The sequence below is a fragment of the Capricornis sumatraensis genome, chromosome 3 (assembly GCF_032405125.1).
Source record: "Capricornis sumatraensis isolate serow.1 chromosome 3, serow.2, whole genome shotgun sequence".
Classification (NCBI taxonomy): domain Eukaryota; kingdom Metazoa; phylum Chordata; class Mammalia; order Artiodactyla; family Bovidae; genus Capricornis; species Capricornis sumatraensis.
This window is the reverse complement of record NC_091071.1, coordinates 151,802,489-151,818,722: the sequence shown is the minus strand read 5'-3', so window position 1 is coordinate 151,818,722 and position 16,234 is coordinate 151,802,489. Positions and strand designations below refer to the sequence as shown.

General features: G+C 44.9%; 1 protein-coding gene, 1 non-coding gene and 1 pseudogene across 2 annotated transcripts; 1 reads left to right on the top strand and 2 right to left on the bottom strand.

Annotated features, from left to right (window-relative positions):
- Positions 1 to 465: 465 nt before the first annotated feature.
- Positions 466 to 5,848, top strand: RESP18 (regulated endocrine specific protein 18). The gene is made up of 6 exons (XM_068966891.1): positions 466 to 571; positions 2,490 to 2,594; positions 3,624 to 3,756; positions 3,985 to 4,024; positions 4,146 to 4,235; positions 5,798 to 5,848. The coding sequence occupies exons 1-6, from the start codon at positions 466 to 468 to the stop codon at positions 5,846 to 5,848; spliced, it is 525 nt and encodes a 174-aa protein (XP_068822992.1).
- Positions 5,849 to 9,405: 3,557 nt separating this feature from the next.
- On the bottom strand, positions 9,406 to 11,071 carry LOC138076331 (small ribosomal subunit protein eS8 pseudogene; annotated as a pseudogene).
- On the bottom strand, positions 10,121 to 10,200 carry LOC138077293 (small nucleolar RNA SNORD55/SNORD39). The gene has a single exon (XR_011144741.1). It is a non-coding gene; the product is annotated as a small nucleolar RNA SNORD55/SNORD39 (small nucleolar RNA).
- Positions 11,072 to 16,234: the final 5,163 nt, after the last annotated feature.

Sequence of the window (16,234 nt, the reverse complement as noted above, 5' to 3'; positions counted from 1 at the left end):
TGATGGTTGGAGATTTTAAGGTAGGCAAGTGTGAAGTAAGTATCAGGAAAATAAAAATAGACTAGATTCATTGAATGCCAGCTGTCCAGTTGCTGTACCTATTTAACCATCACAACAAATCTATGAGGCAGGTGCATTTCACACCAGCATTTTACATGCAAGCCCTCTCTCCAACCTTGGGACTGGGAGTAGAAGCAGTAGTCCTTGGCATCTGTTTTATTAAGAGAACAGTGGGCTCCTAGGAGTAGGTTTGGGTGGCTGTGGGGCCGGTAGGAGAAGTAGGGGCTCTGTAGGCGTAGGCAGGGGCAGGGCCCTCCAGCGATTGGCCCAGCTGCCAAGGGAGGGTTGTGCAGATTCAGTCTGGCTAGCCAGCGGGTGGGAATCGACAGTCCTGCGCAGTCCCTCCGGCAGCTGTCTGCCATCTCTGCGACTTAGGTGGGGAACCAGCGCAGCAAGCCCGGGAGGATGCAGCGCCCGCTGTGGCTCGGGGGCTTCCGGGGGCTCTGGCTGCTCGTCTGCTTCCTGCTGCTGAACAGCCGCCTGGGGGGCTCCAGCGACGTTAGTGGTCACGGTCAGGAGGAAACCTGGGGTGGTGTGCGGGCAGGGCCAGAGAGCGGTTCTGAGTGAAGCGGGTCTGGGGACCTCAAGGGTAGGAACTTCGGAGGAAAACAATGTGTTTGGGAAGTAAGAAAAGAAAAGTGCGCGGAAGGACGCGCAGGCTTGGAGTGGGGCTCAGTGTATGAGATCTGGACCTAAGAGAAGCCGATTCAGGGGAAGATTGGGGATTAGGAAGAAGGACGTAAAAACACAGGGGCACAGGGAAGTAAAACTGGCAAGTGCGGCCACAAGAGAAGCAAGACTTGCCGAGGAGCGGGGGAAGAGATGCCTATGGCTCAGGGATAGTCAGGGGCCAGGCTCTCTGGACAGTAGGAGCAGGGACCCCGGGTATCGGGCCCTGGGAGAAGACTGGGCCGAGGGATGAACCAAGGCTTCCTTGTAAGCCCCTGGAGCCTGGTGTTTGCGATCCAGTTTCCGGGAAGAATGGGAGGGCTAGGCTGGGGGGAAAGAGGATGAGGCAGAAAAGGTCCATCTTCTTCCTCCCCCTTCACTGCGCCATCCGAGTAGACCATCGCTGACTCACATTTGAGCAGCCGGAGACCGACTGCGCAGACTCGAGGATTCCAGCACCCGGAGCTTCGGGCAGACGCCGCAAACTCCTAGGCTGGCGCCAGCTCTGCTCGCCCCATTCTTGGGTTTAGAGGCCATTGCAGAGGACTCACGAAAACCTGTAGGAGGAGGCCATGAGGGTGAGGGTGGGGAGAGGGTAGGACCCTCAAGCTTCTTAGGGATGCCTAGCTCTCTTTAGAGCTCGGAGCCTCCTCCATGCCAGGATGTGGCCACCGCTCAGCACCGCGGACAGCGCCAGGTGCCCCCGTAGGTTTGACTGAGGGTGTCCGGATCACCACCTTTCCTGCCAGTTCTGGGAGCGCTGCCCCAGAGTACGATCTCTCCTTCCAGAAGTTATTTTCCTTCTCAGTATGACGTTTTCCTCCTTCTCAAAGCCAGGGAAATAATAGAATCCATTTAAATGGGGAGGAGAATTTCCTTTCCATAATGACTCATGGTAATTCCACCATCAGAAACAAACAACACCCCCCTCCCCCCCCAAAAAAAAAGCACGAAGAAACAAGCAAACAAAGAAACCAGACTCCAACCCTACCCCATCTACTTGGAATGAGAAAAGTGTGTATAGCATTAGAGATTATCTCTGTCCCCCTTGCCTTCCCTTATGCCCAGTGGCAAACTTTAGCCTTCAGGACAAGGATCCAGACACTCAAAATCTATGCATACCGATACTTTCTTCCTGTAAAGATTTCAGGACTCCTCTCCAATCCTCATGCATGTGTGCTCATGCGTGCTCACACACTCAGTTGTGTCCAACTCTTTGCGACCCCATGTATTATAGCCCACCAGGCTCCTCTGTCCATGGAATTATGCAGGCAAGAATACTGGAGTGGGTTGCCATTTCCTCCTCCAGGGCATCTTCCTGACCCAGGGATGGAATGATTCTTTACCACTGAGCCACACTCCAGTCCCCTTCAATCCCCTCCAGGCTTTAAAGCCTTCCCTAAATGCAGTTCCCCTGCTTTCCATGCCCTACCTGTTCACCTGATTATCCATTTATGTGTGTGGCTTTTTGAGTATCTGCTTACCTCACCCTCCATGAGCTGCTCATTGCCTGTAAGCTTGGCTCTTATCTGGAAGGTGGTACCAAAAGTGAACGAGGTGGCAGGGGTTAACAAACAGGGAAGGTAGTGATGGAGGGAGGGAAAAATAAAAAGGAGGACCTGGAAGGAGGAGGGGGTCAGGTGAGGGGGACAGGGACCACTGAACCCAGGGGTGATAGTGGAAGGAAGCTGCTTTATTTCAACTGGAATTTGGAAGGCTTCTAGTCAAGCTCCTTTCTCACACCACTTTTTTGCCCTCAGGTGGTCAGAGTCAAGTGGGAGTGGGGCAGCTGTGGCCCCTCCCAGGATTTACCAGCCCGGTCTTCAAGCACTTGCAAGTTTTACTCCAGCACATTATGCCCCACGGTGAGTAAAAGCTAGAGAAGAAAGGCTGGGGCTTTGTCACATGCAGAGGTATAGTGAAGGGCTTTTGATCTGAGAACAGGCTTTCTCCCCCTAATGTCTCTACTTGACTCTTTCTGTCATGTTCACCTCATGGAGAATGGGGAGAGACCAGAATGGGGATGGACCTGGAAGGGCAGGCTGTTTGCCCTCAAACCCCTGCAAGGCCCCAGCACAGCCTTCTAGAAGAAGCCCCTGGAAAAGGTCAACATCTAACTCCTTGAGACTACCCCCAGGCACTAGCAGATTTTTTCCAGAACCAGGAATCCTTGAATTTTCAGCCAGGAAAACATACATACACACACACACTTAAGCCTCTGAGTAGGAAGCATAATAGATTGTATGACAAATACAGAAGAGGAAGGAAGGGAGTGGGAAGTCCTTTGAAGACAGATGGTTGACCCTTTCTTAGAAGGGAGTTTCAGGAATGAGGGAAGAGTCAGATAGGAAATCTGGCCAGAATTCATATTACTACTATCACTACTGATCTCTAATATGTGTATAATGCCTTAGCACAGTCATTCTCAACATGCATCCTCAGACCAGTAGTATCAGCATCACCAGGAAACTTGTTCAAAATGCTAATTCATGACCTTCACCCCAGACCTCCTGAATCAGGAACTCTAGAAGGGAAGAACAGCAATCTGTGCTTTAACAAGCCTTGCAGAAAATTCCAAAGTACCCTGAAGTTTGGGGATCACTCACTGCCTTAGAGTTTTCACAGCACTCTTCACATCCCTAATCTCATTCAATCTTCACAATAGTATCAAATGAGTTAGCGAAAAGAGTACTGTCTAATCCTAGCGGAATATTTATTGCATGCCAGGCACTGTGCTAAGCAACTTTTATGTGCCATCTCATTTAATTCTCTCCACCAACTGTGATTCTTTGTCTTACTTTGAGGGAAAGGGGGAGTGTTTGCTTCACCCTGGTCCCTGGTGGGCCAGTCAGAGCATCCCAGGTATTAATTCACCACATCCTTTCACCCTGCAGGTTTGTTCTGGAAGGATGCCATGACCCAGGATGTGATGACCCAGAAGATGGGTCACACCAGCAAACTCCATCCTGAGGATCCATGTGTGAGGAGTGGGCCAGCAGCCTTCCCCACCAAAACCCCGGGGGTGAGGTGTGTGAAGCCTATGGTCAGCCCATGCTGTCTAGTGCAGAGATGGAGCAGGGAGGGAATGGGTGTTCAAACTGCAGGAAAGAGCTGCCAGGAGTACTCTGTGAATGATTCAGAGGTCCTGTCTGGGATCTGCAGGAGAAAATTCCGTGAGCCATTAGTGACCTGCAAAGGCAGAGGAGAGGGGTTCTAGCAAGCCTAGGTCCCATTTGTCATCCTCGTCTCTTCTAGGGGCAAGCAAGAGGAGAAACTTCGACTCCTGTTCCCCAAGGTGAGACCCATGTGTCTTCTTAAGATTTCTAAAGCCCTGACTTTGAATGCTATCTCTTTTTCTCTGGAGCCCTGACACCCTTTTCTTCCTCCTTCTTGACTCCTGGCTTCCCTCCTCACAGAGCCCAATGGTCAAGGTGAACAAGGATCAATGCTTTACCTCCAAAGTGGTTTCAAAGGCTCTGAAACATGAGGTGGCCAACCCAGTCAAGGTGAGGGGCTCTCGCTTTTTCAGGGGAGGTTGGAATTGCCAAGGACATGTTCAAGGGAAGGAGGCAGGTGTGAAGGAGAGAATGGGTATTGGGCTGTGAACAGAGAAGCTGAAGAAAATATCTGTCCCAGTTGAAGGGTACCTGCACTTTCCTGCCTTTCTCCAACTACTTGTGAGCATCCATGTAAGAGATTGGGGGCATGATGCAGGTTCCGGGCATCTCTAAGGATCATTGCATACAATCATGCATCGGCATTGGGTTTAAAATAGACATGGGAAATTGCAGAGTTTTCTATATTGAGTAAAAGGTCCTCCTTTTCCCCACACACTCCCTTGTATACAGGAAGTGATAGCAAAGCTTCTTCGGATGAACAGGAGAGTCCAGAAGCCTTCAGCAATTCCTGACTTTGCTCTACTTTTTACCCTGGGCAAGTCACCTGGGCAAGGCTCTGGGTTACCTCCTTAGGAAGCTTGAACTCTTCAGAATCCAGGTTGAAAACACCCATCTAACCCTCCCATCTCTCTTTACATTTGAGACTTTGAGGCCTAGGTTGGTCCAGCGACTTACTTAGGGCTGCATAGGAGGTTCTTGGCAGACCCAAGACTGGACCAAGGTCTCCTGATTCTTAATCCTTTCCATTGCACAGCTCCTGCCCTTCTTTCTGCTCAGACACTGCAGTGGGGGTGGGGCTGCCCCAGACATCAGACTTCTCCACATTGACAAAAGTCTTTTTTTTTTTTTTTTTGGACTAAGACCTAAATTATAAGAAAGTGGTAGCCAACAGAAGATATGAAGAAAGGGCCTCCCAGGAAGAGGACAACACAATGAACATGTCTGGAGACAAGGATACTATGGCATGTCTGAGGAACAGATGGGGAAGTCAGGGGCAGGAGATCAGGTTGGAGAAGTAGGCCCAGGGTTGACCACACACTGGCTCATGGATCTTGGTGAAAGTTTGGATTTTATTCTAAGTGTAGTGGCAAGTTGACTGGGAGATTCTGAGGAGGGGGATATTACAATGTGGTATGATATTAAGAGGTCACTCCAGCGATATCGGGGATGAATTATAAGGAAAGTGAGAGTGAACAGTAAGACCTGTAAGGAGGTGATCAACCTGGTCTAGGGGAGACAAGGGTGTTGGCTGTGGAGCTGGCTCTCCAGAGGCAGTCTGCAGCTCTGGGGAATTCCAGTCCCTCATGCTCTCCTAGGAAACCACTTCCCACTCATAGGATGGCAGCTGGGCTTCCAAAGCCTGGATTGTTTGCTGGGTCTGCACACCCAGAGCTGAGTGACAGACCCACCTTGAAGAACAGGTTGTTGGAGAGCTTTTGTGAAAGCAAATAAGGTGCTGCTGTTCTTTTCTAGCCCAAGCCCAAGGGAAAATCACGGGACAAGAGCTCTATGAATTCTGTGTGGGAGTAAAGGTGACAGGCCCTCAGTCGATGGGCTGAGTCACCGCGGGCTGACTCACATCAGGCTGTTAGAGGCATCTGGGGGAGGAGTAGGTGAGAGAGGGGCCACCTCCCCACGTGCTGATTCCGATCCTTTGTTTCTGGTTTCAGGGCTTCTTTGAGTCGCCCCCCACTGTGGGCCACAACCTTGTCGCCGACTGAGACCTCATGTGAAGCCTCTTTGCCCCAGTGCCCTTCCTTGCCCTCCAGAGGGGCAGTTCCAGGGTGATCAAAACCTGGATCAATAAAGTGATTTTGATGCGAACACTCTGTGACTTTCCTTGAGGCAGGACGGGTCAGGTTTGGATGTGAGAGAGGTGGGGCCAGAACAGTGACTGGGGTGAGGAAAGCACAGCTCCCCTGTGCTGCTGCAGAGTGCTTCTGTCTCGTTTTCCTTCCAGTGACCATTCCTGAAGAGAGGATAGTACAGGTGGGACCACAGCTGGAATGGCAGCCTTCTTTACACATATCCAGCCATGCTGTGTGGTCCAGTTGCTCATCCTTCCATGTCATTGGAAGAGACCCCGATGCTGGGAAAGATTGAAGTGGCATGAGGAGAAGGGGCCGACAGAGGTTGAGATGGCATCACCAACCTGGATGGGCCTGGACTCTGCTGTTTTATGAGGGTCTCTACCTCCAGTATTATAACCCCTGCCAGGGCTGTCCCACTCTTTGTGCTCCCCAAAATCAACACACAGGAGCTACAATCAACGTGCGACACATGTTAAATGATATTTTGCTGACTCTTCCCAGTTTGCTCCTGGTAGCTTGTTGTTCAGTTGCTCCGTCATGTCTGACTCTTTTCAACCCCATGGACTGCAGCACTCCAGTCTTCCCTGTCCATCACCAACTCCCAGAGCTTGCTCAAAGTCATGTCTATTGAGTTGGTGATGCCATCCAACCATCTCAACCTCTGTCAGCCCCTTCTCCTCCTGCCTTCAATCTTTCCCAGCATCAGGGTCTTTTCCAATGAGTCGGCTCTTCACATCAGGTGGTTAAAGTTCTGGAGCTTCAGCCTCAGCATCAGTCCCTCCAAGGAATATTCAGGATTGATTTCCTTTAGGACTGACTGGTTGGATCTCCTTGCAGTCCAAAGAACTCTCAAGTCTTCTCCAACACCACAGTTCAAAAGCACCAGTTCTTTGGTGCTCAGCCTTCTTTATGGTCCAGCTCTCACACCCATACATGACTACTGGAAAAGCCATAGCTTTGACTAGACTGCTCTTTGTCTGCAAAGTAATGGTAGCTTAAAAATCTACAAGGGAGTGAGTGATCTGATCATTCATACTCAGCCCAGACAAACACCAATTCCTGTCCTATTTGCAAAGCTTTATACTTTCAAGGTACTCTCAAACTCATTTGACATTCCCAGATGTAAGCACATGGGCAGATAACAAGATTTTGTTCCTCTGAAGAACTGGGATTTGGCCACACATCTCATCCAATTAAGCAACCCAGAGAAGTTAAGTGACTAGTTCTTGATGACACAGAGTCGTGGTCATGCTGCTATTTTTTTCCCCTCTCCACCTCTACTTGGTGTGTTCAGGAAATGTTTCTAAACCCAGCACTAGACCAGTCACACTCATTTATACCTAGTTCTCATTAAACGGGGCAACTCCTGCACTTACCCACGTATCCCCCTTATTCATTCCCTTTTTATTTCTAAGAAGGAAAATGGGGGATAAAAAGATGGGTATTTTTTAAAAGGAAGGTAAGTTTAGTTCTTATTGCAGAGGAGCAGGTTATATGATTTGGATGATATAATTTGATAGAAAATGGGAAGCCATTGAAGGTCTGTTGAGCAAGGGAGTGACACCATGAAAGCTGAGCTTAAGAAGAACAATCTCACATTTCTGTGTAAGGATGGACTAGAGACTGGGAAAGGGGTGGAAACATGCCAGAAAGACTGCTGAAATACTGTGGCATGCCACATAAGGACCTGAATTTGAGTCAGAGGACATATAAGAGAGATAATTTGAAGGATAAATTAATAAGCCTTGGCGACTCTTATGGGTTGAATCCTGTCCCCCCTAAAACTCATATGTTGAAGTACTAATCTCTTGTACCTCAGAACATGATGTTATTTGAAAATAAGAATGTTATAGATGTAAGTAATTTAAGATGAGATCATTAGGGTGGACTCTAGTCCAGTATGATCAGCTTCCTTACAAAAAAGGGAATTGGAGACAGACATGCATAGAGGGGAGATGACATGAAGAGATACAGTGAGAAGATGGCCACCAATAAGCCAAAGAGAGGGGCCCTGAATAGATCCTTATAGCCCAAGAAGGAACCAACTCTCGTAACATGTTGATTCTAGACTTCTAGCCTCCAGAACTTTGAGACAATAAATTTCTGTCATTTAAGTCCCCAGTTTGTGGTACTTTGTTTCAGCAGCCATAGGAAACTAATTCAAGTGACTTTTGTTTTTGTTAGAGATATTCTGTCTCAGTGAATAATGGACATCTGGATGGCTGGTCAGGGAAGAAAAATGGATGTTCTCTTAAAGTGTAAAGCTAGCCTACTCAAGGACATCAAAACAGCAGTGCTCTCCTAAGTCATTACTTAGTGCCTGCATGTCTGATTATTTTCATCAATGTATAAGTATACTACAATATCTCCTTTGTTCAGTTCAGTTTAGTTGCTCAGCTGTGTCCAACTCTGCGACCTCATGGACTGTAGCATGATGCCAGGCTTCCCTGTTCTTCACAAACTCCTACAGCTTGCTCAAACTCATGTCCATCGATTCAGTGATGCCACCCAACCATCTCATCCTCTGCCATCCCCTTCTCCTCCTGCCTTCAATCTTTCCCAGCATCAGGGTCTTTTCCAATAAGTCGGTTCTTCACATCAGGTGGCCAAAATATTACAGCTTCAGCATCAGTCCTTCCAATGAATATTTGCAACTGATTTCCTTTAGGATTGATTAGTGTGATCTCCTTGCAGTCCAAGGGACTCTCAAGAGTCTTCTCCAACTCCACAGTTCAAAAGCATCAGTTCTTCCATGCTCAGCTTTCTTTACAGTCCAACTCTCACGTCTATACATGACTTCTGGAAAAACCATAACTTTGACTAGATGGACCTTTGTCAGCAAAATAATGTCTCTGCTTTTTAATATGCTGTCTAGGATGGTCATAGCTTTTCTTCCAAGGAGCAAGTGTCTTTTAATTTCATGGCTGCAGTCACTATCTGCAGTGATTTTGGAGCCCAAGAAGATAAAGTCTGTCACTGTTTCCTTGTATCCCCATCTATTTGCCATGAAGTGATGAGACCAGATGCCATGATCTTAGTTTTCTGAATGCTGAAATTTAAGCCAGCTTTTACAGTCTTCTTTCACTTTTATCAAGAGGTTCTTTAGTTCTTCACTTTCTGCCATAAGGGTGGTATCATCTGCATATCTGAGGGTATTGATATTTTTCCCCACAATCTTGATTCCAGCTTGTGCTTCATCCAGTCTGGCATTTTGCATGATGTACTCTGCATATAAGTTAAATAATCAAGGTGACAATATACAACCTTGATGGACTCCTTTCCCAATTCGGAACCAGTCCGTTGTTCCATGTCGGGTTCTAACTGTTGCTTCTTGACCTGCATACAGATTTATCAGGAGGCAGGTAAGGTGGCCTGGTATTCCTCTCTCTCTCTCTCTCTTTTTTTTTTTTCTGGCATAGAACAGTAAACACCTTTATTAGATGAGCTAAGACAGGAGGGAAGAGGGTTTATTTGCCTTTCCGGGCCTTGATCTTCCTCAGATAGAACTCAAGCTCTTTTCCCTCTAGCACATAGCCCTGTGCTCGGCCCCACTGGCCTGGTCTTGAAGCGATGCATGAAAGAAGCTTGCCCTGCTGGAACTGCTCCTCTAGAAGACTGCTGATTTTCGCGTTCTTTTTCCTCTCATCGTATTTCTTCTGAATTTTCTTTGATCGTTTCTTGTTTAAAATCTCTTCCTCCTCAGGAGTCAGCTTGGCCCCCTTCTTGAGGCACTTCAGGGGCAGTGCATAGTGGGACTCGTACCACTGTCGGTAGGGTATGCTGTCGATAGGGTATGCTGTCGATAAGCACAATACAGTTCTTCACCAGGGTCTTGGTACGGACCATTTCGTTGTTGGATGCATTATAGACAACTTCGATTATTCTTGTCTTGCGTGTACAACACTCTGAGCCCCAGGAGAATTTCCCCACGTCCCTCCTCAAGGCCCGGTACTTCTTGTTGCCTCCCCACCCACGGACCGTGTATGCGATGGGGCCATTCTTTGTGTTGGCAGCGGGGCGTCCCAGCTCATACTTCCGCTTCTTGTGGTAGGGCTTTCTCTTGCCCCCGGTCTTACGGCACTTGTGCCAGTTGTCCTGAGAGATGCCTGCGTGTCGGGGCGGGAGCCTGAAGCACCGGAGCCCGGAGCAGAGGCCGCTAGCCCAACGCCCCACGCTGGCGGTTGCACGCTCAGCTCTCCAAGGTTAGCTCCCCCACAGCGCAGTCGGGAGGTCACAACATTTCCAAGGTGTCATCATGCACGTGCGACGCAGCCCAGACCCTTCCCGTCCCCACCCCGGCAGTCATGATGGTGCCGCTCGCGGCCCCAGTCCTGAGACTCCAGGAATGGCCCCGGAACGGTCTGGTGGCCCAAGCCCAAGCACTACCGTCCTCGCGGGGGTTCCGTGTCCAGGGGCCCAGGAGCCCTCTCTGCCGGCTGGGCCCCAAAGCAGGATGGCGCTGGATTCTGGAATTCCTGTCTCTTTAAGAATATTCCATAGTTTGTTGTGATCTACACAGTCAAAGACTTTAGCATAGTCAGTGAAGCAGAAGTAGATATTTTTCTGGAATTCTCTTGCTTTTTCTATGATCCAACAGATGTTGGCAATATGTCCTAAATTTATTTATTTTTTCTCAATTTCTGCTTCTTTTGGTAATAGTTCACTAGATAATTCACACTATCCGACCTGCTGACAATTTGTCTTAATCTGGTTCCTCCTCAAATCAAAGCCTGAAGTAAGGGTTTACCTGGGGATCATGTAAATTAGGATTAGATTTCAAGATGAAGACTGAGAGAATGCTAAGGCTGAAATGTGGGGACTCTCTTAGGCATCAAGTATAGTGCACCTCAGAACTGTCCTCTGAGACAGAGAAAAGGAGAGTATCCTATAGGCCCAATCTCCATTAGATCAAAGGTTTCACTGTAAGATGCTAAACTCTTCATACATTCAGGTTTTTCTTGCATGAGAATGTCTGAGCAGATTCCCATGGATACCTAAAACTGTGGTAACAGAGAGGACCCAGGCCAAAAACAAAAGATTTGCACTGTTTTTGCTGGTGGGTCAAGTGGTATCAACTTACATCTCTATGTAGGTGGTGACTGCAGTGATGGCTAGAGTTAAAAGGTAACCCATGATGATGCAAAATGGAGCAATAAATGGTGTCTGATATACCTTAAAAGCTGGCTGGAAAATTATCCAAAATCTTCTTAACAGCATTAAGAAACTAGCAAAAGACCGAAAATATGATAAACTCGGGTCAAGATCCAGGAAAGGAACAGAATCCAGAGGTGGTAAACCCAATGTTCACAGTTGCTTTGGCCTGGGGAAATTCTGCATTTTAAGAAGCAGACAAAAAGCTGATTTAGATAGCCTGTGGAGCTAGGGGAGCAGGTATCAGTGTCCAAGCCCTTGAAAGGAAGAACTGCTCTCTGTTTTGATCTGGGACCAAGAAGCAAACTTTAGGAATAAGGAGAAAATGAAGTCAATCTACCCTTACTCAGATTGCATCGTGTATTATACCAGATCATGCGAAGAGTTGACTCATTGGAAAAGACTCTGATGCTGGGAGGGATTGGGGGCAGTAGGAGAAGGGGACGACCGAGGATGGGATGGCTGGACGGCATCACAGACTCGATGGACATGAGTCTGAGTGAACTCCGGGAGATGGTGATGGACAGGGAGGCCTGACATGCTGCGATTCATGGGGTCGCAAAGAGTCGGACATGACTGAGCGACTGAACTGAACTGAACTGAACTATACCAGATCACTAGTGCTTTTAGGCACCTGTAGAAGTAAATTAAAATCCTCTAAGACTTTAAATTATTTCTGCAAATAACTTTTCAAATGCCATACTCTGCACGATAGATAGGGCTCAGTGCTAAAGAATCCACCTGCAATGCAAGACAGCTGGGTTCATCCCTGGGTTGGGAAGATCCCCTGGAAGAGGGTATGACAACCCACTCCAGCGTTCTGGAAAATCCCAAGGACAGAGGAACCTGGCACGCTACCATCCACGGGGTTGCAGAGCTAGACACATGAAGTGACTTAGCATGGCCCAGCACAATAGATAACAGAGACAGATCCACTGCAATCCAATGTTTCCAAAGCAAAGCAACTGCGCTCTATCATGTTTAAGTATATAAATGCCAAACTGTAATTTTTGACAAGGATCTAGAAATCACAGAAAGTAATATTGGAAGTTGCTTTTTTTTTTAATGAATCAAACAAGTCAAAATACATGAGGCAAAAACTGATAAAACTGAAAGGAGAAATAGAAAAATTACCTTTTATAACTGAAGACCTCAACACTCCCCTGTCAGAAATTGATAGATCAAGCAAGCAGAAGATGAGTAAGGATATAAATGACCTGAACAGAACAATTATTTGATTTGATCTAATTAACATTTTGGCAAAGGAAATGGCAATCCACTCCAGTATTCTTGCCTGGCAAATTCCATGTCCATGGGGTCAAAAAGAGTTGGACATGGCTGAGTGACTATCACTTTCACTCTAACATATACCATCCAACAGCAGCAGCATATGCATTCTTCTCAAGCTCATGTGGACTGTCCATCAATACAGATCACCATAAAACAGACCTTAACAAATTTAAAAGACTAGAAATCATAAGATACATTCTTCGACCACAATGGACTTAAACTAAAAATCAATAACAAAAAGATAGCTTAAAAATCCCCAAATATCTGGAAAACACCTTTCTAGACAATCCATGGGCCAAAGAAGAAATCTCAAGAAAAATTTTGAAATATTTTGAAATAAATGAAAATGTAATTTATCACAATTTGTGACATGAAGTGAAAGCAGTACTTAGAAGGAAATTTATAGCATTGCATGCACACATTAGAAAATAAGAATGATCTAAAATCAATAAATTAAATTCACACTTTAAGAAACCAGAGAAAGAAGAGCAATTGAAGTTTAAAGCAAGCAGAAGAAAACACATAAAAATTAGAGCAGAAATCAAAAAACTGAAAACAAGAAAATAATAAGCAGAAATCAATAAAACTCAAAATTGGTTCTTTGAAAAGAAAGAGAATTAAATAAAAATTCTAAAACTTAAAAATGTGAGAACCCAAATTTTAAATTAATTGAATAGATTTAATAATGGATTAGAGACAGCTGAAACAGAACTGGTGTACCAGAAGATAGGTCACAAGAAACTTGGTCCTTCCCTCCAAAAAATAAAAGAGGCAAAGGGTGGAAAATGCAGAAAGAAAGGGTAAGAAACAAAGAGGATTCAGTGAAGAGGTCCACTATTCATTTACTTGAAATCCCAGAAAGAGAAGAGAGAGAATAGGACATAAGCAATATTTTTAAAGATTATGGTTGAAAAATTTCCAGAACTGTTAGAAGATATCAACCCACTGATACAAGATTGGCAACAAATCTCAAGCAAACTATTAAAAAATAAAAAACTAAAACTAAAGCAAAAAATATGATGAAACTGCAGGAAAGCAAAGGCAAAGGAAAAAAATTTTAAAGCAGCTGCGAATTTGGTGGAGGAGAGGATTACTTTCAAAAGAGCAACATTTAGTCTGATAATTGACTCTAAGACAGCAGCAATAAAAGCCAGAAGACAGAGAAATGATATCTTAAGTGTGTTGAAAGAAAATAACAGTCATCTTAGAATTCTATAACTAGCAAAATCATCCTTCAAATGGAAAGAGCTCCACTTCTGTCTGGGTTGCAGGAAACTCGAAAGATAAAGACTCTCATTCTAACAACAAAAAGATAGCTGGCTTAACCACAGAATTTTTTTTTTTTTTTTTTGAGCACATCACAGGAAATGTCTGGTGTACACAATAAGACTTCTAGGGTGTTGGAAATGTTCAATTTCTTGACCTGGATTACATGGGTGTTCATTTTGTAATGATTTATTGAGCTGTTCCCTTTTGCTTTATGCATTTTTCTGTTTTTTATGTTTCACAATTTACAAAGTTTTTAAAAAGGAAATAAATGGAGTAAAGTGATAAAGATAGCATGGGCAATTGTGGATGGTGTAGAGAAGACTTTCCTGAGTATATTTTATTATGGGAGTTTGATCTTTAAACAATGCAAATATTTTACATATTCAAAAAATAAAAGTGTAAAAATAAAAAGCAAATCCTAATACTGAAAACAAACAAACCAAATTATATATCAGATTGGTAAAAAAAATGACTAAACAAACAAAAGAATTATTTCAAATGACTTTAGAACATAGTATTTTGATGGCATGGGAAATAGATGGGGAAACAGTGGAAACATTGTCAGACTTTACTTTTGGGAGCTCCAAAATCACTGGAGATGGTGACTGCAGCCATGAAATTAAAAGACACTTACTCCTTGGAAGGAAAGTTATGACCAACCTAGACAGCATATTCAAAAGCAGAGACATTACTTTGCCAACAAAGGTTCGTCTAGTCAAGGCTATGGTTTTTCCAGTGGTCATGTATGGATGTGAAAGTTGGACTGTGAAGAAAGCTGAGCACCAAAGAATTGATGCTTTTGAACTGTGGTGTTGGAGAAGCCTCTTGAGAGTCCTTTGGACTGCAAGGAGATCCAACCAGTCCATTCTGAAGGAGATCAGTCCTGGGTGTTGTTTGGAAGGAATGATGCTAAAGCTGAAACCCCAGTACTTTGGCCACCTCATGCAAAGAGTTTGAGTGAACTCTGGGAGTTGGTGATGGACAGGGAGGCCTGGCATGCTGCAATTCATGGGGTCTCAAAGAGTCAGACACAACTGAGCAACTGAACTGAACTGAACTGAACCCTAGGGGTTATAAGGACAAAATAAACTACTCAAAGTCTTAGGTATATTCACTGTTTTATTAGGAGAGTAATATTTATATTATTTGCAAATTATTGTGTGCATATTGTAGGATCAAACATATAAATGATGGTGCTGGTGTTGTTAGAAACCAAATTTTTCAGTATAATAAAGTGATACAGGTATAAAATTAAGAGGTCGGTAAAAATCACAGCTAAATTTTAATTGGAAATAGTGAGTGAGGTGTGTGTATATGTGTGAGTGTATCTTTATATCCTAAATCTATGCACTGAAAGGACCTAGAAGCAACATCAATCATCTCAGCAGTCATTATGACCCCTAGGACCCAGATTGTGGTCCCTAAAATCAGTTTTTACTAAAAGTTACCAAATCTCTGGAGGAATGGCTGCTTCCATGTCTAGGCCAAGGAATGAAAAAGATTAACACATCTTCAATTCATCTCAGTCGCTCAGTCATGTCCAACTCTGCGATACCCTGAACCGCAGCACACCAAGCCTCCCTGTCCATCACCAACTCCCGGAGTCCACCCAAACCCATGTCCATCAGTCGGTGATGCCATCCAACTATCTCATCCTCTGTCGTCCCCTTCTCCTCCTTCCCTCAATCTTTCCCAGCATCAAGGTCTTTTCAAATGAGTCAGCTCGGGTGGCAAATAAGTTTCTAAACAGTAATATAAAAATTGTCTACAAATATATTATTCTATAATACAAAGCAAGGAATGGAGCTTTAAGTGATTAATGGGATGTTTCAAAAGGAAACAAGAGCCAGTTTAAAAAGGCTTTCACTTACCTACTTCAGGACAATTTTTATGTTACTGTGATTGACTGATACACACTGAATATATAAAAATCTATACTTCCATAGTAATGCTCAAATAAGAAAAGTGATAACAAATATGTTTAGAGACTTATTTGCCACCCTTGACAGTAACTGTTATACCAACTCATTACTCTGCAAATGAATAGTTAAAGAGAAGAAACTACCTTCTGAATTCTGAATTCTTCTTTATGAAATAAGATCAGCTAAAGGAAATAAGATCTGGTCCCATCAGTTCATGGGAAATAGATGGGGAAACAGTGGAAACAGTGTCAGACTTTATTTTGGGGGCTCCAAAATCACTGCAGATGGTGATTACAGCCATGAAATTAAAAGACGCTTACTCTTTGGAAGGAAAGTTATGACCAACCTAGATAGCATATTCAAAAGCAGAGACATTACTTTGCAACAAAGGTCCGTCTAGTCAAGGCTATGGTTTTTCCAACGGTCATGTATGGATGTGAGGGTTGGACTGTGAAGAAAGCTGAGAACTGAAGAATTGATGCTTTTGAACTGTGGTGTTGGAGAAGACTCTTGAGAGTCCCTTGGACTGCAAGGAGATCCAACCAGTCCATTCTGAAGGAGATCAGTCTTGGGTGTTGTTTGGAAGGAATGATGCTAAAGCTGAAACCCCAGTACTTTGGCCACCTCATGCAAAGAGTTGACTCATTGGAAAAGACCCTGATGC

Excerpts from the sequence above, each read along its gene's own strand:
- RESP18 (XM_068966891.1), top strand. The coding sequence starts at position 466 with ATGCAGCGCCCGCTGTGGCTCGGGGGCTTCCGGGGGCTCTGGCTGCTC. Across the intron at positions 2,595-3,623 it reads CCAGCACATTATGCCCCACG|GTTTGTTCTGGAAGGATGCC; the intron begins GTGAGTAAAAGC and ends TTCACCCTGCAG. Across the intron at positions 4,025-4,145 it reads TTCGACTCCTGTTCCCCAAG|AGCCCAATGGTCAAGGTGAA; the intron begins GTGAGACCCATG and ends CCCTCCTCACAG.